At 40.2% G+C, this 25,023-nt stretch overlaps 1 protein-coding gene across 6 annotated transcripts in view; it reads left to right on the plus strand.

Moving 5' to 3' along the window:
- NCAM1 (neural cell adhesion molecule 1) overlaps nt 1-25,023 on the plus strand; it is a 159,469-nt gene that overhangs the window by 120,763 nt on the left and 13,683 nt on the right. For 4 of the 6 annotated variants that reach the window (XM_075035119.1, XM_075035116.1, XM_075035113.1 and 1 more), the window contains 2 exons: nt 11,371-11,495; nt 13,378-13,558. In XM_075035119.1, the coding sequence (XP_074891220.1) occupies nt 11,371-11,495; nt 13,378-13,558 (306 nt within the window). Of the gene's footprint in view, nt 1-11,370; nt 11,496-13,377; nt 13,559-16,930; nt 20,538-25,023 lie in introns of those variants that run through there. The other 2 variants (XM_075035117.1, XM_075035118.1) reach the window with 1 other exon arrangement.

The following is a 25,023-nucleotide window of genomic DNA, read 5'->3' on the forward strand; positions in this document are numbered from 1 at the left end:
GGAGGCAGAGATTCCATTATGGCTGTTCATATGTGGGGCTAGGACATAGCATCACTTTTGAGGGAAAATGCTGCGTTAATGTTTTGCAGAACATTCTTTGTTCCTTAAAAAGAATGGGTGTATTTACCCAGAAAAGATACCAAGAGCTAGTTCATGATAAACATTTTCCATGCTTTTTTTTGTTTGGGGCGGGGGGGGGTGGGGGTGGGGGTGATGATGGTGGTGTTAGTTGCAGGGGGGAATGTTGGGTTTTTTAAGGGTAAAAGTTTCCATTTTCACCTACATTGAAGTTAAGGTTCTTACGCTGAACAGAAGCAGATCTGACCTCTCACTGCCTCATTGTCATTTGTGTACCTAGTCAATTTATGCAAATAGTAGACACATTTGTTTTGTATGCTAAGTTGTTCTGTAGCATATGAATATGCTATATTCAAAAGCATAAAAGGGCATTGGCACAAGGCAGATAATCTTATAACTTTGCGTCATTTAATTATTGATGATGCCGCTGAATGATCTTGTGTCTTAACCTGATCTAACCTCAGTAGTTAAATGAATGAAACCAAGAGCAATTAGAAATTGAGAGCTGCTGTATAGCATCATGAAGTCAGGAAAATGAACAATGGATCTAACTGAAACCTAATAAAGCTGAAGAGAGTTTCTTCACTGACTTTAGTGAGTTTTTGACTTTACATGATCAGTAACATATGGGAGATGTCTATAGTCATATAAGATGTTTAGGAGCATGTATCTCCTTTCACTTAATCCTCTTAGGTTGCTTGGATAAATAGTTCTGTTATCAGTGGCAGTAAGGAAGTTTTTCTTGCAGCTTTCTCCACTGTGGAATATGTTTTGCCTAGCAATGTTTGAGATCACTTGAAAAAAAAAATTTTTCAGTTGAGGCACTAATTTGGGTCTTTCTTCTATCTAGTCTCCAGTTTTTCCAGAATCTATAGGAACTTCTGTCATATTTACTAGATACTGGCCAAGAGATTCAAAAGTTGCAGGATGAGGGAGGTGGAGGACACTAAGCAAGAGACATGCAGGTGGAAAGCCAAGTGGTTTTTTTTCTATAAAATCTGTGTTATCTTGCACAGTGTATCCAGTCAATTCAAGATAGATTGCAGTCTTGGGAAAAAGGTCACATGGGTATCCCAAGGAGCTGGTGACTCTATTTGCTTTGGAATTTCTTTCCCTAAGAAATGGGCCTGGCCACCCATTATTTGTTATAATAAGATAAACATGGTGGGAGGGGAAGCCTGTTTACATAAAAAGTGAAAGTTTGATAGCAGCCATTCATTATTTCATTTGTCTTTCATATTCCTTTTCTTTTTCCTTTCCCTTTCACTCATTCCAGATTTACCATGATGTAAGCACAGATGTATATATTCTCTGCCACAGCCTATGTCCAACCAGAATCCAAGAGCTACTATTGCAGAGCCTCCAGGCAAACAATGCTGAGGTCCCTGTCTCCAAAGGAATTTAATGTTCAGAGACAGCTCTAAGATCTAGTTAGCTATGGAGTTAGGGAGAAGCATTTTCACAGAACAGACAAAACTGCATCTCTCCTTTTCATGCTTTTAAAAAACATGATCTGCAAGTAAGCCTGTCAATGGTCCATATCTCTTTACAAGCCCTGATAATAACAGTACTATAAAAGACATTTTTATCAGGTTCCTTGGTCCAGTAGTCCTGAGAGAGACAGAGCTAACTATGAAAGCCCTTGTGTTTTCAGATTCACATAAGTACTGCCTGTGAATAGAAGCCTGTGTGTACCAGGGCCTCGTTCCTCTTGCAAGCTCCAAGAGAGTCAATGTTCTGACTACCTGACTTCTACCCATGACAATAGGGTGAATTTCAAGGTTTTAAGCTAAAGACAGTATTTCCAAATGTCTTCTGTGTCTTAGAAGCCTCATCCAAAGTAGCTTTCGGTTATATTTGTACTGCTAATTTTGCCCTTGATCTTTAACTAAAGTTTTCTTTCAGGAGGAAGTGATCTGAAAGGCAACCTCTCTTGCCTGTTTTAAAATCTCATATTAAGCTTACTGGGGATTTGGAAATAAGTTTCCTCATGAGCAGAAGACACTGAATGCCTTTCCAGGCAATCTCACAGTAACTCTTAAACTTCACTCCTTCCATGATGCACCCACCTAGAGTTCCATGAGTCTATGTTTATAACTAGAGACAATGGCTTGAAAGCTTAGATGTAACAAATCGATTTTACATTTTGAAACATCGCTTCTTTCCCCAGTAATGGTATGCCCTTAATCTTGTCAGATACAAGCACCCAAAAGATTAAGGATTTAATTCTCTTTACATCAAATTAACAGGGAAGTACCAGAGCACTGTGAAGTAGCCTCATTAAGATGAGACAGATGAATGATCATGAAGAATGCAAGTTATAAAGTAGTTAGTACTGGTTTTAAAATTTTTTTTTCATTCCCCTGTCATACAGTCTGCATACTTTTCCATCTCTTTCAGCAGTAGCTGTCTTCCTCATGCCATCTTTGTAATTAATTTCCAGTGCAGAGCAATTCTTTCCTCTCTTCATTGACAGAAAAACCCCTTGCACACATGAAATCATTGGTATAATTCATTGTACATGACTCACGCTATTCTTCGAATCTTCAGGCTGAATGTGTTGGACGGAGCTTGTGCACTCTGAGTGATAACTGTCAGTCTGACCAAATTTTGGTTGCAGCTCTTTGACTGAAAACTCTGTTCTTGGAAATGTATACACATAGTAGGTTTTTCTCTTTTTCAGTTGTTACTGTTGTTGATATTTAGGAATACATTTTTTCTGCAGAAGAGAGAACACATCAATATGAAATGCCAAGGTTTGTCTTCACTGAACTGTGTGGGCTGTAATTTTGACCATTTCACCTCTACTGCCTGGACTGTTTCTGAATAACAATGTATTCCCTTTTTCTTTTCAACAGTCTTGTGGATTCCTTCAGCTGTCCAAGCTCTGGCACACACTTTACAATAATTTTTGTTTCTTTGACTTGGTATTAATAAGCAGTGATGTAGCTGTTCCTAACACTCACAAGGTCATAACTCAGTGCTTTCTATGGTTTAATATTCTTATATTTCCAGGTGATTTTACTGTCTCCCCAGTGTTTCTGATATGTACTGGCTAATTTAATTTTGTTTCTATTTTATTTAGTCTGTAATTCTGTTGTTGATTTTTTCCCTTGCCCATTGTTTACATCAGTTTTTTAATTTTTTTGTATTTTCCATGTGACCTCCTCCACTTTCCTTTCAACCAATCATGTGCGTGCGTATCATGTGACTTTGTCATGTGGCTTGCATGGTGCTGATGATGTCGTCCACGCTGGTGAACAGAAGGTAAAATACTTTGTTCTGATTGGTTGCCTAGATTTGGGGTGAGGATTCCCCTCTGGTCAGTGACCAGGGATCTCCAAATTCCATCACTCCAAAATCCTTCTACAAGCCTTTTGGAGAAGTCACTCACCACTGTCTGCATGTGAAGAACTCGCCTTCAGTCTTCCACATTGAGCTTGAAAAAACTTGGAGGAAAAAAAACCCAAGACAAAATTAATATGGCTCAGTCATTTGCTTCTTTCACTATCAGAATCCAACAGTCAGTGTCCTAGTAGGGTTCTAAAACTCTGGCAGGAGCACCAGTGGCAAAAATCCTTTTGCCTTTCAGGGTACCAGTGTGCCAAGTACAGACTGCTCAGATAATGTGAATACCCTATCTCCTGTCACTTTAGCAACATTTTGACCCTATACAGTATACATTTATATAGATATATATACATACACACATTCACACTATGCATATTTAGTAGCCTATCAAAAGGATCCGAAATTCCCTATTTCTGAAATTTAGTTATTGGTAAGCATGTCACATTATGTTTTAAGATGGAATTTTTTTTTATCATGAGTAAAACTTACACGTAACTAGAGTGGGAACTATGTTTTTATAAAGTAGTGTATGTATAGGCACACACAGAGTACATGATGGGAGCTAGACCTTGCACAATTTGCATCAGAAGTACTATTGCACCTTTCTTGCCAGACTACTTCATTCCTCCCATGCAGTATCTCAGAGCCTGGCAAGGGATTTAATTTGAACTCATTTACCAGCAGCAGTTACAGTAGCTGGTGATCTCCATGAAATCGAGAAGCAAATGATTGACCCTTGATGAAATCAGTCTCCAAGTGAAGAGTGTGGTAGTAAAAACAATTTCTGCAACATTGTGATTTTTACAACTTCACTTAATACTCCATGCATAATCTAAAGGGGGGAGGGAGGGAAACTCCTGCTTTTCTGCTTCCCCAACTAAACAAATAATTTTGAAAACCAGGAAGCAATTGGCTTTTTTCAATCTACGAATTCTGACATCGCCTTACTGTCTTGGACCACCACCAGGAGAGGATTTAGGCTGGGGTTTGCCAGGAAAATAAAACTAACACCAGTAACCTTCCCACATGACTGCATGCATGGAAGAAGCCCCTCTTCCCCTAGTCTCTTCCCTCTCTGGTCAAAATCCAGGAGGATTGAAGACTTGGTTGTCTCGTTTTTGCATGTTCTTCTGTTTTTGTTCCTTATTTTTGATTGTTGATGTTTGCTTCTCTTGTGTGCATTCTGAAGATTCCCTACCTATTCTTTCTCACCCATGTATATTTACCACTTGTGGAGACTTCCCATAGGTATGGCTGATGTTTGTGTCAAATTGTGACACTGTAGGTCACAATCTAGTCGTGTTTACTTGACGGTCAAAGATTGCAGAAATCAGCTGCTTCCTTGTTGATGTGTTGCAGAAATTACCATAGATTGCAATTCTATTCTCTAAGCACAGCAAGGATGCAGGATCTTTCTTCAGTGCCAGCTGGGCAAGGATTTAAGCTCATAGTCTAAAGTGCTACAGTTGTCTAGTAACCAATTTGAGCTGCTTTTCAAAGGTGGCCAGAAGGAGCAAGTTTGATGGAAGTGGAGAAGAGATGCGATGAAAGGTCTGTCTCATCTGCACTGCTGTCACTTCTGGGGTCCAGCATGCATTCAGTGCCTTGTGACTAGGGAAAAGTTTGTGCTGCTTTTTCGTGTTCTCTCCCCACCTCAGGTTTTTGCTACAGCTGCATCCAGTCCTGGTGCTTTTGGTGCTCTCTGAAAACCAGATAATTAAAAACAGTTAGCTGCTGCTGAAATCCAACTACATCAGACTAATATTAGATCAAGGAAGCACTATGAATATAAAGTAAACAATAGTGAAAGGATACCAGGAAATATTTACTGCTTCCCTGCAGCAGGAGATTATTGGTGCTAATGGTTTAGCAGGAGTGGATAAAAAATAATTTGAAAATGTAATGGCTCAGAGCACTGTCCTCAGCTACCCTCTCATCATGTAGGAGCTAACGGGTAGTGATTCAGGCTTCAGGAGCCTGCACAACAGTTTCTTATTTCAAGTACAGTTGGTCAGATTCATTATGAGTTACATCTGAAGCACAAAGAATGGATGTCTGAGTTTTAACTCCAGATTACCAGGCCTGTTTGTACCCTGACAGGGCAGTGCCGTCACAAATAATGCTTCACTTCATGCATGTACTGTCCTGTATTCTCATCAGAGCAAAGCATTGGCTTCTTCCTTTTTGAGAGTTACAAACTTGGTTGCTGGAAAAGAAAGACCATGCAGTAACACTCAGATGACTCCTGGGACCTGCACTGTAATCCAGTACAGTGCAGCAACTGGGTAGCCCTCATGGAAGGCAGAAGAATGTTTGTGCTGCTTCCTAGAAAGATAGGAGCTGCAAGGCTGGAGCCACGTAGTCCCAGTGTCTTGTGTCTCATACTGCCCAGCAAGATGTTTCTGGCCTAAAATCTGATATTAGGCAAACCAATGCAGCGGGAGTCTTCCCTGATGTCACCACTGTTTCTTGAGAAGCCAGCCATAAGGAATGTGGAGAGGGATCTGGACACGAGTGATGAAGAGCTTGAGTCTGGATGGTTTCTTTCATTCAGCTCTTTGTGGTTGTAAAGATAAAGAAAGAAGAGTTAATGGAGAGAAAAAGTAAGTCCCCAGAGCCACAGAAGATGTGAAAGCAGAAACAGACTTAGTTTCCTAAAAGGCATAAAGAGACTGAAGGCTAACTAATTCACAGCTCGTCATTTCTGGGCAACGGTGCCTTTGGAAGAGCCTTCATAGAGCAGATGAGTTGCTTTTCAAAATATAGGACTTCATGAGCTCTCTTGAATTCAGCTCCAGAGGAGGTTTGCTCAAAAAGAGTTTAAATTGCAAGAAGCAGGCAGTGTGCCATGCATGTCTATTAGCTTTTCTCATAGGTAAAGCACCTATTTGATTTACTGTTTTCCTTTGCTGAAGAGTGTCCTATGGATGAAGTTTAAATCAGTGGAAGTGGTCAAGTTCTAACAAAGTATGTAGGGTGGCTGAAACCTGTAAACTTTATATCTTTGAGCAAAATCCATCCCATTTCTTAAGGAGAGTAAAACATAGAGTGAAAATCTCAGTTACTTGTCATCTTGCCCTCCAGAGGGGCTCCACTTGCATTATTTGATGCTCTTGCTGCTGGGCTGAGTAAGGTGCCATCTGGCTCAGGCATAATCACTCAGCATTGTCACACCATAGAGTAAAAGCATAAGATCCTGCATCCCTCATTTTGCAGCAGAGTGAATTCTAAGCAGATAGGTGTTTGTAAACTGATTATACAGAGGAAGTCTGGCATGCTTGGAGCTGTCTGCTCTCAATAAGCTAAGTAGCAGCATCACAAGGGAGGTTCTGTAAGGATCCCACATTTTATGGGTGGAATAGGCAGATTTCTGCAATATGTCCAGTCAGCTCAGTGTAATGGGAGGTCCCTAGGCATGTAGCACACCTTTGTAATGCACTTTTTGCTTTTCAGCTCCCATCCTGTAGGGAGGATGCATGTTCTGTGAGCATGAGTTTCTTCTCTAACCTTCTGATGACAACCTTTTTCTCTTCAGCTACTGACATCTTGACTCATTATAGGGATGCTGATTCTGCTGGACTAAACTTTTCCCACTAAACTTCCTCCTTTGTTTGAAACTACATACTAACCCATTTTTAATTTTACAGCCCTGTATCTGCATTACATCTTCCTGCTTAAGATAAATTAAATGTCATATATTTATGGAGAGAAAACTAAAGTATTCTTCACCAGGGCTTGCCCTGCTGTACCTGTTGGGTTTCAGCCATTAGGAGTGGTCCATATTGTCCTATTTGAAGAGAATGTTTCTCAGAGCAGAAGTGTGTTTGAACTGTTGGGGAAGGAAGGAATTGGGAGCTAGAAACTAGACAATTCAAAGTGAAGAAGAGTTTCAGCAGAGAGGGTAATTAATCACTGGAATGGCTGTGTATAAGGTACAGCAGCATTTCTGACATTTAAATCTGTCAAGGATGAGCATCCTTCCAACGGATGTTCCTTCACATTTTAAGTCTTGGTGCTCAATCACTGGACAAAATTTCTAGCCTGTGTTAGATAAGAGGTTAACTTCTATAAGAACACCGTTCCCTTATCACTTCAAGATCTATTTACTTATTACTAATTATTTCTCTGAGGTGAGGATGGGAAAGAGTACCAAGGAGATATTGATCTTGTACTGTCTAGTTATCAGTGAAGCCATTCATCAAGTCTACCACAAATACGGCAACAGTTAAGCATTGCTGCTCATAAATGTTTCAGCAGTGTCAGGTAGCTCAGTGTCCAGCAAAATAAGTAGCCATGAATGCCCTGCCCCCAGTTGTTACTGAGAGCTAGTTTCTTGTGTGAAAAAAATGATAGAACCAGACATTTGCTTCTGGTTTCATTTAACTATTGGTTAATAGTCATGACACAATTATTGCAGTAATAGCTTCTTCAACTCAAATCAACTCAATAGTCAAAACCAATAACCTTTGCAGTGATACTTTTCTTTGAGGATAGAAAAAAATACAATTGCTTGGTTAATCTGATATTTTCCGTATGTCTAGGTGAGGTACTTCTGCTCATCTAGAATGTGCTTGTTCCCGTTTAATTTTCAATCTGCAATGCATTGTATGCATTATGAATGCTTTCAGCATTTGTAATTCCAGGAGGAACATGGGCTGGGAAGGGCTTTTCAAATGTGCAGCCTTAGTTAGTTGGCAGTAAAGATAAAAATCCACCCTTTTGTCTGCAAAGTAGATGGCAAACGTGGTCATCAGTTAAACACGAAATTCTCATGTCTTTTCTTGAGGCATGAATGGCCCTGTACTCTGTGAACCAGGAGAACTCCTCAGAGGAGTGCATAGCACCTCTTGTAACGTAAATGGGAAAACCTATTCCTGTGTGCCATCTGCTTCAAACTACACTAGAGGTCCATGCAGAGCACTTCCATGGTCACCTTGAGACCATTACCTTTGTGTTTTCACAATTTCCAGTCACTGACAAACCCGTCACAGAGTGGAATACAGTTCTTGAGTGTCCAGCTCATATCATGGGAGACTTGTACTGGGGATACAGGTAGAGGCAAAGATTTGGAAAAGGAAAATACAACATGGAAAAAAGAAGCATTCCCTCTTTACATCTTTAAGAGAAGTTACTATGTTGTGAAACACAAATGTATCTATCTCACATCAAAAAGAGCTCTGTGTATCTATCCATGGATTGTAATTACCTTCTTGGAAGGGTTGGTATGTTAGAGCATGTGTTAGCCTGCAAGAAAATCCCATGACTCTTAAATTACTATTTCAGTCAAGGTCTTGCAGTTTTCTCACTGATGATTCATTAAAAAAATGTGCTTGAATTCTTTCTTCGGAGGGGCAAGGGCAAGGGGAAGGGCTTCACATTACTTCTGAAGATCAACTTTGAAAGGTATTGGAAGATTAACCTTTCTCTGGCCAGTCAGAAATGCATGTGCTCTCCATTAGGAGCTGAACACAATTCCAGACAGAATAGATTTAGAATTGAGAATGTTTTGGGGGTTGAAAGAAGATCCTGTAAATTCCCATGACTGATACTGTCTTTCAAAGTTTATCTTGATACAACTACTGGCTTATCATTTCCTTTCCCTTTTAGTATAATCTAACAGAACTAAGTCTTTTTAAAACTTTGATTCTAGGCAACAGGCTGAGCTTTAAAAAGTCACAAATGTTACTTCAGTGTCCTGGTTTTGTTCTCATTTGGTTACATTCAGGCTCTTAAGTCACAAATGTCACCACTTCAGAGTTTTGGTATTGTTATCTTTGGGATACATTCAGAATTGGATCATCTTTTAATTGTATTTAACCACGCTTCAGTGTATCTGTGAGCATGTGTTCAAGAAAGCCCATTGTCCAAACCACAAGTGGCTCTGCAAGTAAAGACAAGAGGTGCTTTAGCAAAACTGTAGGTCACTTTGAGCTGGAACAGTAAAGTGTGTGTGCTCAGCATTAGCAAACCTGTGCAAACGTTTGGGGCTGCAAACATTTGGGAGGTGTATTTAGATTCAAGGTGCACAGCAAAACACAGGATGTGCATTGTCTGTTGTATTCTCTGTATATAAATTTCATGTAATCAGCTGTAAATGAGCTATTAATCACTTAGATGAATAAATAGAAATACTTCCAAAATGTGTAAAATATGCATAACTGTGGTTAAACAGAGGTGTAGGAATTTTTTGCTTTTTAACATTCAACCACTTAATTGTTATATAAAATACCTGTAAGCATTAGGGCCCTTTAATGAGACCAGCCAGCAGAGTGTGATTAATCTCAGGAGTTCGCTGGAATTGCCAACTACAGCTGATTTGTTTTAACTTACAAATAATTGCATTGTTGGTTTTGCTCAAATTACCCATAAAGAAATAGGGCAGAATAGCTTCCAGAGAATAGCAGCTAAAATGGTCAAAAGTTCTTAAGAAGCTTTTAAGCCCAGAATTCATGGCTTAAGCACTTAGGCTACATCACAGAGCTGATACTAAAGAAGTCAGTACTGTAAAATGAACTGGTAAGCTTCAGGAAGACTTATGGTAAATTTTGTCAAGTCTTAATGACTTTGACTAGCGTTTAAACTCTTGAGGCGTTTCAGGGCTGTAAAAACAATAGCTCCAACTCCATCTCAGATGAGCATTGGCTGAGCATTGGCATAAAGGAGCCTAAGCCTTTCTTGCCTTTACATAAAATGGAGCAAAGCAAGCATCCAGGCACTGACAGAAAGTTAGCAGGATCTGAGTTCTCATGTGGTCTATGTCACTTTTGAAAAGAGAGACCGGTGCTCTTTTATAATTTAAGTTCTTTTGCTAATTTGATACTTCTGCTGTTGGGGACAGGAGGTTGTTTGGTTGATGGGTTTCTTTTTCCGCAAAACCAAATAAATAGGTAATAATGCCTCCTGCATAGTAAATTCACAGGCTGTCAGAGCACTTCGGAAACAATTGATCCCTGGAGTAATAGGAAAGCAGAAGGAGAAAGCATGTCTCTTGAGCAATTTGCTGCAGTATTTCTGAGGGTGTGGGTAAATATGTAATTGGACAATCTGTGAATTTGACTTTTGTTAGGAGAGGTGTTATAGTAAAGGAGCAAGAAGGAAGTGCTTGAGTTGGGATTGGGGAACCATCCTCTGCAGATTGTGTGCAGGTTATGGAGGAATTGGCTAGAAAAAGCAGTTGTAGAGACATAGGTGCGGAAGGATGTGGTTGTAAATCAGTATGCCCTGCAGAGGCAAATGACATTTTAGTTTGCTGCTGATGTCAGAGGTGCAAATTGGGAAATGATAGCTTTTTCTTTTAAAAACGGTTATTACAGAAGAGTGAAGGGGTCTAGTTCTCTCCAGCAGTTAGTTACACCAGTGCGAGCTGAGTGAAAAGATGTGCTTTTGTGATTCAGTACCATTTTTTCCATGCTCGTTTAAGTGAGCACACCCGTGAGTCTCTGGTCCAGCAACTATAAAACCCAAACAACATTCAAAGTGCAAACACAGGTCTGTATGACAAGCATAATGTCCCTTTTCAATGATGCTCTTTATATCTGTTTCACAGGAGCAGCCTGCCTGTTTGCCACATACCTGATCTTGACATTTTCCAGGTGTTTCACATCAGTGTTTTACAACAAAAATAGTGAGGAACTGGTCATTCCTCTAGGATATTCTTGGGGAAGGGTGGGGTCTTTTTCACTTAGCCTCTGACTCTATTCCGGCACACACAAAATTGGTAGCTTGTACTGGTGAAAACAAACTACCAAATGCAAGAAATACTTGGGTCTTGCAAATGTTTGTACCCTAGACATACAGTGTCCTCTGTATCTGGGTCAGAGTGAGGCCGATACCCTGGCAGCTGAGTATAATGAAGTATGTTTCTGATTTTGATGAGTACTTTTTCCCCTATTGATTTTTTTTTTTTTTTAACAAATAAACATAAATCCACCATTGTTTCAGGGGAACCCAGCGCACCCAAACTGGAAGGTCAGATGGGCGAAGATGGAAACTCCATTAAAGTGAATGTTATCAAGCAGGATGATGGTGGCTCCCCAATTAGACATTATCTGATCAAATATAAAGCTGTAAGTATGATTGACGCTCAAGCCTGATTTGTATTTAGCCTGTTCAGTACTCAGACTTCACTATGTAGGCAGACAACCCTGAAGCTAAGATCTTGTAGGTAGGCCAGTACAGAAATACACGCTAAGCAGCAGTGGTGGAATTGTATAGGGTACGAGACATGACATGCACACAAGCAACATACAAAATCTTTGTCTCATTTTCTTTCCTTTCATTTTGACTATGAAAGATTATTTCTTCATGCTATCTTCTGTAGAATGGTGAGCATATGGTAATTATGTGCACTTAGTACTATTTCATTTCATATACTTCTGAGATGGGATTGCCAGCAACAACTCAAATAGCTGGGGTCCAGAGGTTCATAATGTAGAGCATTGCCCACCTTCAGACATGTATCTAACCATAACTTTCCGTTGGTCATTAAAACTGCCATATTTGATTGAGTAATGGGTGCTTCAGTACCAAATTATTCTGCAGATTATTGAATAAGACATTCAATGTCATCAGTATAGACACAGATAAAGTGAGAGATGCTATTGGAAGCAGTTCCCCTTCAGGCCTAACTTAATCAGCTCTAATTGTAGATTCCCCATGATTGCAGAATGCATGATTCTCTGAGCAAAACATCTAGCCCTAGTCTTGGGAAAGAACATTGATGTGATAAGCAGCTAATATTGTAAGCTGAACGTGGCCCTAATTTTATGTTAGGTGGTATTTGATGTTTTTTTCCTACAAAAGAACACCCAGTCAGAGAGATTGCTTAGCACATTCTTGAGGAATAGGACCTGGAGAGAGGGTCAGTGAGAACATGAAGCTCTTCAGGGCAGCAGAAAGAATTGCCAGAAGTTATTGAGACTTTTTTCTGCTGTCTGCACACTTTCTCAGGCGCAATACACTTGGGGGCTGTTCAGCTGTACCAGTGTGTTTGAGCTGAAATACGGAAGCTTTCCAGCTATTAAGAAAGCAGGGCACTTTCTCAGTGACTGCGTCTGGCAGATGTGGTGCTGAACTAATTCTGTATTGGCTATTAGTAATCTTTTCTTTAGATGCTACAAAAGAACAATCCTTAGAGTCAAGTCACAGAGCAAACTTTGCACTGCAGTCTAGAAATCCCAAGAGTATTCATTACCACCATCATTTTGTGCATTTTAGCTTACTTAGAGCTTCTTAGAATGGGAAGAGTCTTTGTAATGTCAGAAGGACAATCTAGTATCACAGAACCATAAATTCCAGCAGAGACAGAAAAAGCTGTTAGCACACTCCAGTCCCAGAAAACTGCCTAGGACTGTCTCAAGTTACCTTGGCAGTGGGTTTTTCAAATTCGTCTGGTTGAAATGTACATCTGGATTCCCTGAAACTGGAGTAGGAATTATCAAAGTTACTAGCTGTATGCACCTTTTAAAATCTCTCTTAAATGATGCAGAATAGAATGGTAGTGGTAAGCTAGGCCAGACCCAGGTGAAGAGGTAAATCTCTGTCTCTCAGATGATTTAAATTTGACATACTAAGACATGGAAGAATACTTTTAAAGTGCCTTGCAGGACAGACAGACAGAAGTTGCTGTGTTTACCCTCTGAAATGAAAGTAATCTAGTGATGTGGCAAAGATGAAAGGAAGAACTGAGGGATTTTCTTCAGGGGTGGTAGCAGTGCAGAAAACAGGATTCAGAGCAGGAAAGGAGCTGCTTCAGTTTCTCATGTCCTTTACACTTAGAGCCAACAGCGCATGATGTTTTGCACCCTGAATTAGCTGAGGAGCATGTGCTTGTGTAGAAACCTCCCCACTTTTCCAGTTGTTAGTTAGCCATTACAGTGTTCTCAAAGCTGGCTACTAATGTTGTGCTGTGTGTTTTGCATCCCTGCCTGTCATCTCACTGCTCTACAGAAGCATTCCTCAGAATGGAAACCAGAGATCAGACTTCCATCTGGCAGTGACCATGTCATGCTGAAGTCCCTGGACTGGAATGCGGAGTATGAAGTTTATGTGATAGCTGAAAACCAGCAAGGGAAGTCCAAACCAGCTCACTATGCTTTCCGAACTTCTGCTCAGCCTACTGTCATCCCAGGTACAGCAGTCATAAGCTCTACCATTGTTTTCTGCTTCCAATTAATGCAACAGTGCTGCATCCTTTAATGTGCCTGAGTAACCCTGACAACTTGCTTGCTTAAAGCCATTATCACAATTGGTTACCCATCCAAAGCTTAGTTTTTGCCATGTACATACCTGTACTGTAGTCTATGTTACAGTATGTACAGCATTAGCAGTACACTGTTAGGAATGTTACATGACAAACCGTCATCTGACTACAGGGAATGTTGGCTTTTTGTATCAGGGTAACAGGATTGTCAGATGAGAAAAAAAGTGGATAGAAAATGCTTTCTGAAACCAGAAAGTAGGATTCCTATTTTAAACTAAAGTGAAAGAGCCAGTTCAGATCTCTGGGATGATGCTTTTCACAATGCAGATTTCCCTTCCAAATCTGCTTTGGGCTTGCTTACTGCTCGTTTGTCCATCCAGCTCAGCCTTTGGAGAAATAAAGGCATAAGGAGTTTGCTAGCGGTTGGAAAGGGAGGGGGTTAAAATCTTTCTCTGAAGGTTTTTTTCATTCAATGAAATGGAGATCAAATTACAGTCATTTTAAAACAGCACTGTTCTAACATTGGGTAGGGCATTAGGAAAAAGTAACTAAATAGCATTAGAATGCTGCTGGAAACTCTTGTTTCAGACAGACTATACTTATTAGCATGCTTAAAAAGTGAGGTAGAAGCACAAATGCTACGAAAAACAAGCAGACCCTATTATCTGAGATGCTAGGAATTTAGCAGTTCACTGGAAGGTGTTGAAAGGACAGGTTAGTATTTCTTTTCTACACAGGTAGTAGTAGTGCATATTAAAAAATGGGGGTGGAGGGGAAACCAACCAAACAAAACCTCAAGGACGAAATTGCTGGACTACCTGTAAATTAAAGTTCTGGTGTGTTATAGGCAGATAGATGAACTTGAAAGCTGATGAGTCAGTCAAGATAAGTCCTCACTGCACAGCCAGAGTTAAGCATATTCATGCCAGGATTGGTGCTAATAGTCTATATTGGAGGGAGTGATTTGATTTCATTCTGTCTTCTAGATTATTAACTCAGTCTCATGTTTTTCTTCAGAACAACTAGAGAGTTTTCTTCAGTCTTTCCCTTGCACTGAGAATTCAATCCTTGCTCTGCCCCCACTGTGCCCACTCTCTTCCTGTCTGAAGGAAACAGCTAAGACCTTGTGCAGTTTGCATACTGAAACTCCACTTGATTAAGCCAGATAATGTTAAGCATACAAATGAGTGACCTAGCTGGTTGGGGCTTGAAAAATGTGTATGGTAGGGAGGAGGAGGGAAATGGGGCAAAAGAGAGGTTAGGATGTGTGTTTGAACAAGGCTATAGTTTTGGGTGGAAGGACCCTCAGTAACTCATTAAGCAATTTACTCTGATTCTCATTTTCAACAGCTCTAATACTTACTACCCTCGCATATTTGAAGGACAACTGTGACTGATGTGGCAGGATAAAGTGAGGGCAATTTGGCAAAGAGTGCCTTAAGGTCAGTTCAGAGCTGAACATTCAAATGCGGTAGGCTGGAAACAGCAGAAAGTGGTTCCTTTGCACTGTGATGTATCTCCCCAGGGAAAGTTACAAGTACTGATCAGTCTTTTTGTTCCTCCGCAGTCCTTTCTGTGCAACCATTGTTGCCTTCCTGTGGTGATACTCTCTTTTAGCCTGTTACATGCCCAATTGGGCAACAAAGCTACCTGGGACAGCTGGGATGTCTTGCACAGGTGTATTAGCAAATTTTGAGAACGCTGTAGTCTTCGGAATACACAGTGTTCATACTGTAGTCCCTGGCCATGGGAGGAGAAAGGAGCACAGATGCCGCTGAGCCCTTTAAATCCAACAGTAACATGGGCAGGGACCCTCTAAAAAATGGGGGGTGGGGAGGAAGCACAGTTTGTTATCACAGGTGTAACTTCTTTGGCCTCTCTGAAATTATTTCTCACTTAGTCTGGTGTGAAGCATAGGAGGAACCAGATTTTAGGCTGCCACTCAAATGTTGTACTTGGAAATGTTGGAAGCACTTTGAAAAGCAGTTGTTTTGGAGTGCAAATTTGCTGCAGGATTGACCCGACAGATGGATACAGCTGGTTCTTAGAAAGAATGTGCTCTGTTCAGGGGCAAGTAGAGCACTGTGCGGTGAAATGATTACTGCTGGCTATGCTGGATTTGTGACTCTGTTTCTCTAGGTATTTTTCATTTTATAGAGGACTTTGGTTTCTGTTAGGCCTTCCAAGGTGTTTCCAGACCCTTTGGTTTCCAGAGCTGATCCCCAAACTAATAACATTGGGGAAAATATTTCCAGAGGGCAGGCTAGATTTTTCTGACATGCAGTCCACAGGTCTCTACTGAAATCAGGGCAAGTATGACAAATTGCAGTAGAGAAGAGGCTCTGTGTGTTACTTTCCTTTAGCATCTCTTGTTGTTTTTATGGCGTTTAGCTTTTACATTTTGATTTCAAAATGAGCTACGTAGGAGAAGTCAGAGCCAATGCCTCTAACATGGCATTAGTCTGCTTGACAGTAATAGCAATTTCCTGCAGACAAAATGTATATTTATTATGTAGAGTCCTTTGTTACTGTCATCTGTACAGTGTCCTTAAAGTGGTTGGAAGGATAAGGGTATTATTTTCAGTAATAATAATAATAATAATAATTGCATTAGAGTAGTTTACAAGCAGCTGGAAGGGTAAATGGAAAAGTCAGTCCTGTATTCTTAAGAACTTCTTGCTTCTCCAGGATTTTAGTCACCTGGATCTATTATCCAAGTCCTTCGCACAACAGGCTTTGGGGAAAGACTTGGACAGGCAGGTGGATTGTCTGCTACACAAAAGCTTTTCTTTATTTTGTTCTATATGTAAAAGGCAGTGTTGTCCTTTCAAATACCAGATAACCATTTTCTTGTGTTTCTCGCTGAGCCTTCTGTTCCATCATTTTTAATCTCATTTGCTTGCAAACCCCATAAACCCTGACTTGGACCCTGCTCTGCAGCTTTGGACATTGCTGAGCTTCTGAACCGGCCCTTTTGTCGGTGTGAATGTGCTAATGCTCCTCTTTAACCTTTAGCCATTTTAATTTACAAAATTAAATAAACCTTTGATTCTTATGTTTTCTATATTTATGACCTAATTTTTTTTATCTATTTTTCTCTCTTTCTCTCTTTCTTTCTTTTTCTTCCTCGTCCTTTCTTCCCTTCCCTCTCCCTTCTTCCCCTTACTCCTTTCCTATGTCTGTCGTCATACATGTCACCTTGGATCTCACGGGGAAACATCCACGCTTGCCACATGCACCAAATTTGTTTTTAAACAACCATATTTTCCCCTCCTGGGAACCATTGTCTGGCACCTGCAGCGACCTTGGGAAGTCCATCAACGTCGTCCTCCTTTGTTTCATTGCTTCTTTCTGCAGTGACTCTGCTTTTGCTCTGTTAGAAACTTAAGATAAAATAAAGCAATATTTGCTTGAAAAGGCCTGGGTCCCACCAAGGTGTGAAAGCAGATAACTTTGCTTCAGAGGATCGTGTCAGTTCATAAACAAAACAAACACAGAACATTTGAAAAAGAAAAAAAGTTTAATTTGAAAGAGTCAGTATTTTGTAACAAGAAAAAAAGGTTTAAGCCAAGTTTTTTCTCTTTAACATTTTTTTGTTATTTGTAATGAATTTGCCCTTTTTAATGGATGTAAAGAAAGATTTTGTTGTTGTTTGCTTGCTGTTTTTCATCAAAGGAAGGTACAACACTGAAAGCATTTTAAGATACTGCTTTTTACTGATTTCTTTGCACATCTGGTGCTGATCACCGCTGTATTGTGCAAAAGGTTTCTAAAGCCCTATTCACAAATCTAAACCCACAGACTATAAAAAGAGAAAGAAGATTTGTCAGAGATGATCCTACTGGTGGCCCAAATGTCTCTGTGGGCTTTTGCATGTGGATTCAAATTTATGGCCATTAGAAGGTTTTCCTCATATGGTGGTCTGAATATAAACATCTTGTGGGAATTACACTGAAGAGATTTCTTTCTTTCTTCTTTATGTGGTTGAATCCTTGCTACTTCATTGGCCCCTTGTGTGCAGTCATGTATCTCATGACCCATAGTGGATCTGGGGCATAATACAGCCCATGAGCATACAAATTTGCAATGGATACTTGTCTAAGATTTTCTGGTTTTCCACTACTGTATTATCAACTTCATAGAGAGATCCCTTTTCTTGCCATTTTAACAGAAAAGATTAGCTTGAATCAAGTTACCTGCCCAGCTAAATTATTATTATTAATATTATTACTGATCCTTAATAATATTCCTGGTTAACTATGCATGTGACACTACCAGACAGGATTGATCCATGGTGTAAATTGGTGCCATATAATGCATCTTTGTTACCAAGTTCTGTGTATTGCATTTCGCTGAACAAATTTCAGTTGACTTTTTTCTTTTCTCGTCTGTACTTAAAAAAGCCCCACACCACAAAAAAAACAACCCACAACAACAAAAAACCCTGTGCCCCTCATGAATTGCCTTTGTGATGGGAAACCCATTTGGCTATGATGCTGCTCTAAAAATGGGTGTGTCTCTCCCTCTAGGTTTCTCTTTCTCTGTGAGTGGGCCTGAGGTTGCCAAGGATGAAATTGTTGACATAGTTGTTGAACTGTCTGTACAGAATGTCTCAAATACTATCCGTTGTGTGGAATGGGATTAATCTTTCTAGCAAATTTCTAATACAGACAGACAAAAACCCCTGCCATCAGTCTTGTCTAACTATGCGTTTTATGCTCTGCACTTAAGTCTCTACTGTGTTTATTCAGACCTTGTTCATTATGATTTGTGACCAGCTTTTCTATCTAAATTATAAATGAAAACTTTGTGCAGGTGTTGCACACAAAAGCATGTGGATTTCTTTTAAAAAAACCCTCACCTCCAGTGTTTTAGAGTATAGAAAATGTGTTAGATCTTTTGAGCTTACACCTTAGTGTTACTGAAGTACAGCGAGAGTAATCATAACACTAAAAAGTTGTGTGACTTTCCCCTATAGCTGACTTTATTAACTTCAGCTGTAGATCTGATATCAGCTTGTTTTGTGGGTTTCCCCTTATCCACAGATGGAGGTTACTAGCTGAGGTTGAGCTATATCTCACCCAACTCATATGTTATTAAAATTATCTTGCCTAAACTATAACTTTACAGAGTGTTGCATGGAGAAGAGAGCGGCACCTCTGGAGGCTGGTCTTCCTATCAAGGAGAGGTGCCTTAAGGCAGTGGAGATGCATTATGCTCTGAGGGGCCTCCTCCCTGTGGTGACTAGGCAAAGCCCAGACAAGTAGATGAGAGATTGTTTACATGGCTGAAGCTACTTGAAATGAATCCCATACTCGATGGTAAACAGGAATCCAATCAACATGGAATATATACAAAAAGAGCTTCTGTCCGCGTGTTTGTAAAAATAAGGAGTATAACTGATATTTTTACCACCAGTTTATGCAGATACGTAGCATGTCAGATACTAGATATACATCAGATCCTTGAGGTCTGACAGTCAATGCTAGACAAGGTCCCAGGCCTTATTCTTGATGTAAGTAAGATTAAAGTTTGCAGAAAAGCAAGCTCTCTCTTCTGTGCTCAAAGATGAGACACAGATTCAGACCTGGAACCAGAAGCAGTTCAGACACTCAGATTTTCAGCGCACACATGCAGCCTTGCAAGCACATGTTCTATGTGAAAAAGTCATACCTACAGAAGGCTGAAACCTCAACCCTTAGAAAAGATGTTTCTCTCTGTGTGTGTGATGAACTGCAGAGCCTTGCAGGATCTCACATGGTCCATGGGATTCCAGCAGCTGTACCCCCGGTTTGTTGTTAAATCTCTACGTATTTTCAAAGGCATTTGTCAAAGCATTACTTTGGCTGCCTTCATTTTACAGGAAGGCCTTATTTGATAACGTTCTGCTCCACCAGGTTCAGGTGCAATTGTTCACACCTCCTAGTGTGAGCAGCCAGTGGCACTGAGGTGTGTGCATTGCAGTAGTGTAGAAGAGCAGCTGTGGCAGAGGTCAGACTGCAGATCAGGTGTTCAGATTTACAGTCTTTTTTATTCCTGAAAAGAGGATCTTTGTGTGACTCACTCTTTCCTTACATTTTTTCCTTTTTGTATGCTCATATTCCCCTTTTCATCCTCGGAAAGGGAGTCAATCTTAGGAAAATAACAGAGCTTGAAGCCAGGAGCAGACCACTGAAGCCACACAGTGTCGGTGACAACCTAAAAGGAGTTCAATAGTAGTTTTGGGAAATATCCATTGCCCTCTTGTCTTGGAAGGAATGCTCCACAGACTGCTGCATATTTCTGCTACCTAGTAGCGAAGCTGAAAGCAAGCATAAATTGTCAAGCCTAAATCTGTGTGGAAACAGAAGCAGTTGTCACTTGGAATAGAAGGTTGCTCGCATGTTGCTTTTCTCCACTATAAATTGTGCAGAGTGTCTGAGAAAATGAGGTCTGTAAAATGCAGCACCCCCTGTTTGAAGGATACTTTTAAGTGTTTGCAAATTAAAGCTGTTAGCATCCACTGAGAAAAAATAGCTTTTCTCCTGTTTTTTTTTTTTTCCTTCCGATGCATGAAATCAATTTTTATTTCTTTTGTTTGTTCTTCTCTTTTTTGCCAAATATTGTAGGACCTTTGAAATGCCTGGAATTATATCTGCTTCTCTCCATTCCTTTTTTGTCTCTTTGTCTGCCTGTGCCTGAACATTCTTTGCATACTCTAGCTGAGACCCCACTAGGAAGACACATCTGGGTGGTTCTGCTCTCTCTGACAAGGCAGATGTCTGTACAGAATTGCAGAAAGTAAAATTAATGGGTAATTTTATCATACATTGTAAAATAAGGGTGATTAGAAAGGTCAGTCTTGCAGGAAGCTCATTTTCCATTGAAAAAATAATTTGTAATTAATAAATTTTTCACTTCTTTAGAATTAAGGACTCAAGAAATTTTTTAACATTTTGTGTTTGCTTATTTAACCTGTGGAAGTGTTATTCCTCTTAGTCCTGAGAATAGCAAAAGGGAATCACTGGAAAGCTTCTCATCAGGTTGAATGTGCTCTGGATCAGGTCAGAAATGTCCACCAACTATTTACACAGTAGCACTAACTGGTGATACACATGTAATCTTGTCCACACAGTGTTAGCAGCTGGTGCTCAACAACCTAACTGTACTTAGACATTTATTTTGTACACTGAATGGTTTTAGGCCCCAGCAAACTCATTAGGGATCTTAAGTATCTGAATATTAGTTTGATTTAATACAGTATAAATTTAGCTATAGGATGGAGTGAATAGTTCTTAAAGTATTTGTAGATCAATTTAATTTAATCAAATGTGCCATTCTGTGAAACTGAATAATATACTACATGCTTCCTGCATTTTGTAACAACAGAAAAATTCCTTTACAAAATATATACAGAAAAAAGAAATGCAGCACCAACAGCCTCCAAGTTCATGGGGTCTTTAAGGATTCTTATATTATTCTTCCTTATTGCTAGTCTGTGAAAGATTCGGAATATCAATTCATGTCATGAATTAGAATTTATAAAAGCAGAACTAGTGGAAGAGATTTGAAAGTTACTGAAAATTGCAGGGCTTTCTTGCTAGCCTAGGAAAAAAACATTGCAGGCAATTACCTTGGCCCAGTTTCATTGTCTGAAACATAAAATCTGAGAATAGCTCAAAAACAAGGGCATTCCTCTGCAGATTTGCCCTTATTCTCCCGATCTCCATACTCTTCTTCCTAGCAGCCCTTCCTGTTGTAGCTGCTTGTGCTCCCTGGGGCAGAAGGGCAGAACAGGAAAGATAATTGTTTGGGAGGGAGGGAGAAATATGGAGGGGAGACTTATACCTATTCAGTAGCTCTCCTTTGGGTGTTGAGAAGGAAAATAGTTATTTTGCAGCTATCATAGCAGAAATTGGATCCTTGGGAACAGTAGCACTTGGTGGTTTTTATAACCTTGTGCAGTGGGTTCCAAAATTTCAGGGCCAGTCAGTCTACTACCAGGTTAGAGCAGTTCTTATGGACTGCTGTCCTGCAGCACTCCATGTTGAAGTTTTTTTAACAGCACAGTCACTCAATGGAACTTGGGTGCTCTTTGCAATTTTGTGGATCAGCTGCAGATCATTTTCTGTGGCTGTAAGGCCACAGCAGTCTGGGTTAGAACTGCATCTTCATGCTAATTAAACTTCTGAGGAAACTCAAAATTATTTTGTAGTTATATAGGAGCCCTCCCAGTGTAGCAGTATAAATAGTTTATGCCCTTGCTTCCTAAACGTAAAAGAGGACCCTGAGACAGAGAGGAACGATAGCAGGGCACATCTTTGCTACAAACTGTTGGTTATATTGGCTTCAGCAAACCTCTGGTAGTTGTAGTGGCTGAAACTTTACTGTTTCACAGGTGCTTGGGGTCACAGAGAAAATCAGGGGCAGAAAAGAGAATTGATGCTAGGTTTGAATGTCTTTATTTGTTGTGTTAGTCATAAAACCATCCTTTCTCTATTAGAGCTGATCTTTTCTAATCTTTCATGTGAGAAAAGCCTTGCAGATTATTTGATAATGTGCCTGTGGTTTGGACAAGTTTCATAAAACCTGGGATACCTGCAACAGTTTTCAGATTTTCTGTCTGTGAACATTTAGATTTTTGTTCGTTACATTTGTAAGTGTTTTCAGTGCCTCACAAGAAGCTACATAAAAGCAAAATTTAGACAGACTGTAGATCAAATCATGGAGCCATCACTGGGCCTTTGAGTAGAAGTCAGGCACTTTCTCCATTGTACACATTGCAATTGGTAAGATCAGTCATTTTGTGGGGCCTGGTGCTTGCTGGGGTTTGGTTTTTTTTGCAAAGCAGAGCGTCTGCTGTCCCAATGGATCCTAGTGCTTGCCAAGGGCTATTGGAGAACTAATACTCTGCTTCCCAAGCACTAGTCACAAAAAACGCACAGACATGCACACACAAACATATGAGAACCCACCATTGTCATTTTAAGTGGAATGGCAAACGTTGCTTGGAACAGGAACCATCTTTTTTCTTTCATATTTGCTTTATGTTACTAATCCTAAGTAGAGAGGTGAGTATTCAGACAGGCTTTTCTGCAGTAGTGCTAAATAATATGCATAAAATCCCTGATTAGAAAGTAAAGCATATTTCTATTCAACCAAGTCGGGTGGAGAAAGATATGACATTCTGTTCTCATTTGGGGATTTCTGTTAAAATTTTGTACGTTATTCCTAGCCTAAGCTCATTCACCTTCTGTTTCCAGCTTTTGAATCTTGTATCTTTGCTCAAATAAAGTGCCTTTATTGCATGTACTATTCTGCTGCATATAGGACTACAGTGACCTAATTCATCCCTGCACATTTCTTTTTTTGAAGTTATATTGACTGAGTTTCCCAAGTAATTTTTGTTTTAATTCTTCAACTACAGTTGTGATATTTCCCTGAATTGTCTTCTTCCTCAGCATCTTTTCTGAACAGCTTTCCCACATTAGTCATACCGATGCCAAAGACAGAGGTATTCTTTCATTTCCAGCTCCTTGTATCCCTATTTATGCATGTGCCTTGATATTGCCAGAAGTGAAACAGTAACAGGCTGGCCCAGGATCCTGTGGGAATGCCAGGACCTTTTGATCTCCAATGGCACAGCAAACTGACTCCTGCACGGGGAAGAAATTAGTTCCTTCCTTACTATTCACATAAAGCAGCTTCCCCAAGTCCAGTACCATGTGTAAACACCAAGGGGCTTGAAAACAGCCACTGCTGCAATGCCTGCTGAGGATCCAGAAGCTTTGGTTGTGCCCCAGGGGCAGAGGCTGTGATTGTCCTAACAAGTTTGCAGTTTATGCAGTTCTTGCAGTTCACATGAGTCATGTGCAGTGGTTCACGGACAACGTGTGGGCAATGTGTAAGGCTATTGATACTGACAGGTCTTGTAAAAGTTGGAGGAGAGAGGAAGCAAAGAGTAGGACTCTAATTTGAATGGAATTTTCCGGAAGATGTCTTCTAGCACATGAGAAAATTCCATCTGTCCCAGAACAAAATATTTTGTCTCGCTCCAGGTCTGGTGACTGAGATGAGGTATATTTTGGAGGCACAATAAGGAACTATTTTATTTAATTCACTGTCTGTGATGCTTTCTTTAGTGCACCTTTACTAGCCTGCTAAGGAGCTCATTCCCAGAAAGATGATGTAGATGAGAAGTTTGACACATCTTTAGCTTTTTCTTCAGGAGATGGTGTGAACAGGAATATGTTAATTATAGAATAATCCATGCAAGAATTCTGAATACGTTAGAAGAGGGAAAATACATGACCTCCTTGCTCCCTGCATGCATTGGAGAATGATTAATTTAATTATGCAGCTTGCTGCAAGGTGTTGGCAGGGATTTGGTCTGTGGCACAAACGTACTGCTGAGCATTTAATGGACTTGGGATGTAAGTGTCAGTCAGGTGCCTCAGAGTGACTTTTAGATACAGTCAAATGCAGAAAGAAACTTTCCTGTTGGAGTCTGGATTCCTTAATACATATCAGGGTCACAAAATGAAACAACACCTATCTGCCTCTTGCTAAGGATGTTCTATCTCCTATTTTGAAGTAATAAAATGTATGGCAGAGGGTATGGCTCGCTGTCTGTGGAAATGATCTCTCCACCTGTCAAAGTCAACATAGATCAGGCTGAGGGGAAAGAGGTGCTTTGCTGGGCTTTTCTGCAAAGAAAAGATTCTAAGTGTTTGGGGGTTGTGACATCCAGCAGTAAAAAATGCAGCAGAAATGAATAGAATCGCATCTGAACTGAAAGAAAAAAAAAACAAAATGCTCCTATGGACAATGACAAACATGCTCCTGCTGTCTCAGTAAACTTAAGTAAGCAGCTCTGTCACATGTACAGGCCTTTGCTGAGTGCACAGTCCCATAGTGAAAGGCAGATTATGTGACGGTTGAGACTAGCAAGCAGGTTTTTAGTAGTTTGGTACATCTAAATAGGTGCTGAACTGTATGAGCCAACAGCCAAACGCTCTGCCTGCAGATCAGCAGCTTGGGAAGAATTATTCTGAATAAAACATGGAGAACAAAAAGTAGTTTGTGTTCGGGGTATGATAGTAAGAGGCTGGGAAGCTGCAGCTGGCAACACTCAAGCCTGTGCCTGTTGGTTTTGTGATGACCAAAGGCTTTGACGGGATTAAACGATGTGTTTATCCACTCCCTGTTTCTGAGAAAGTACTCAGCATTTTACACACAGCTAGAAAGTTAAAGGCACTTGCTCTGAACTTAGTACAATATGGGCAACCCCATGGATTTTCTAGGCCTCCGTCACCACCTCTTACCTGCTGTCCTTTGTCTACTGGAAAAGGCAAGGTATTTTTTTCTATTCTATAGCTGGGGAAACATGGTGGAGATTGGGTGAGGTGGAGCAG

Source organism: Buteo buteo, chromosome 9 (genome assembly GCF_964188355.1).
Source record: "Buteo buteo chromosome 9, bButBut1.hap1.1, whole genome shotgun sequence".
Taxonomy (NCBI): Eukaryota; Metazoa; Chordata; class Aves; order Accipitriformes; family Accipitridae; genus Buteo; species Buteo buteo.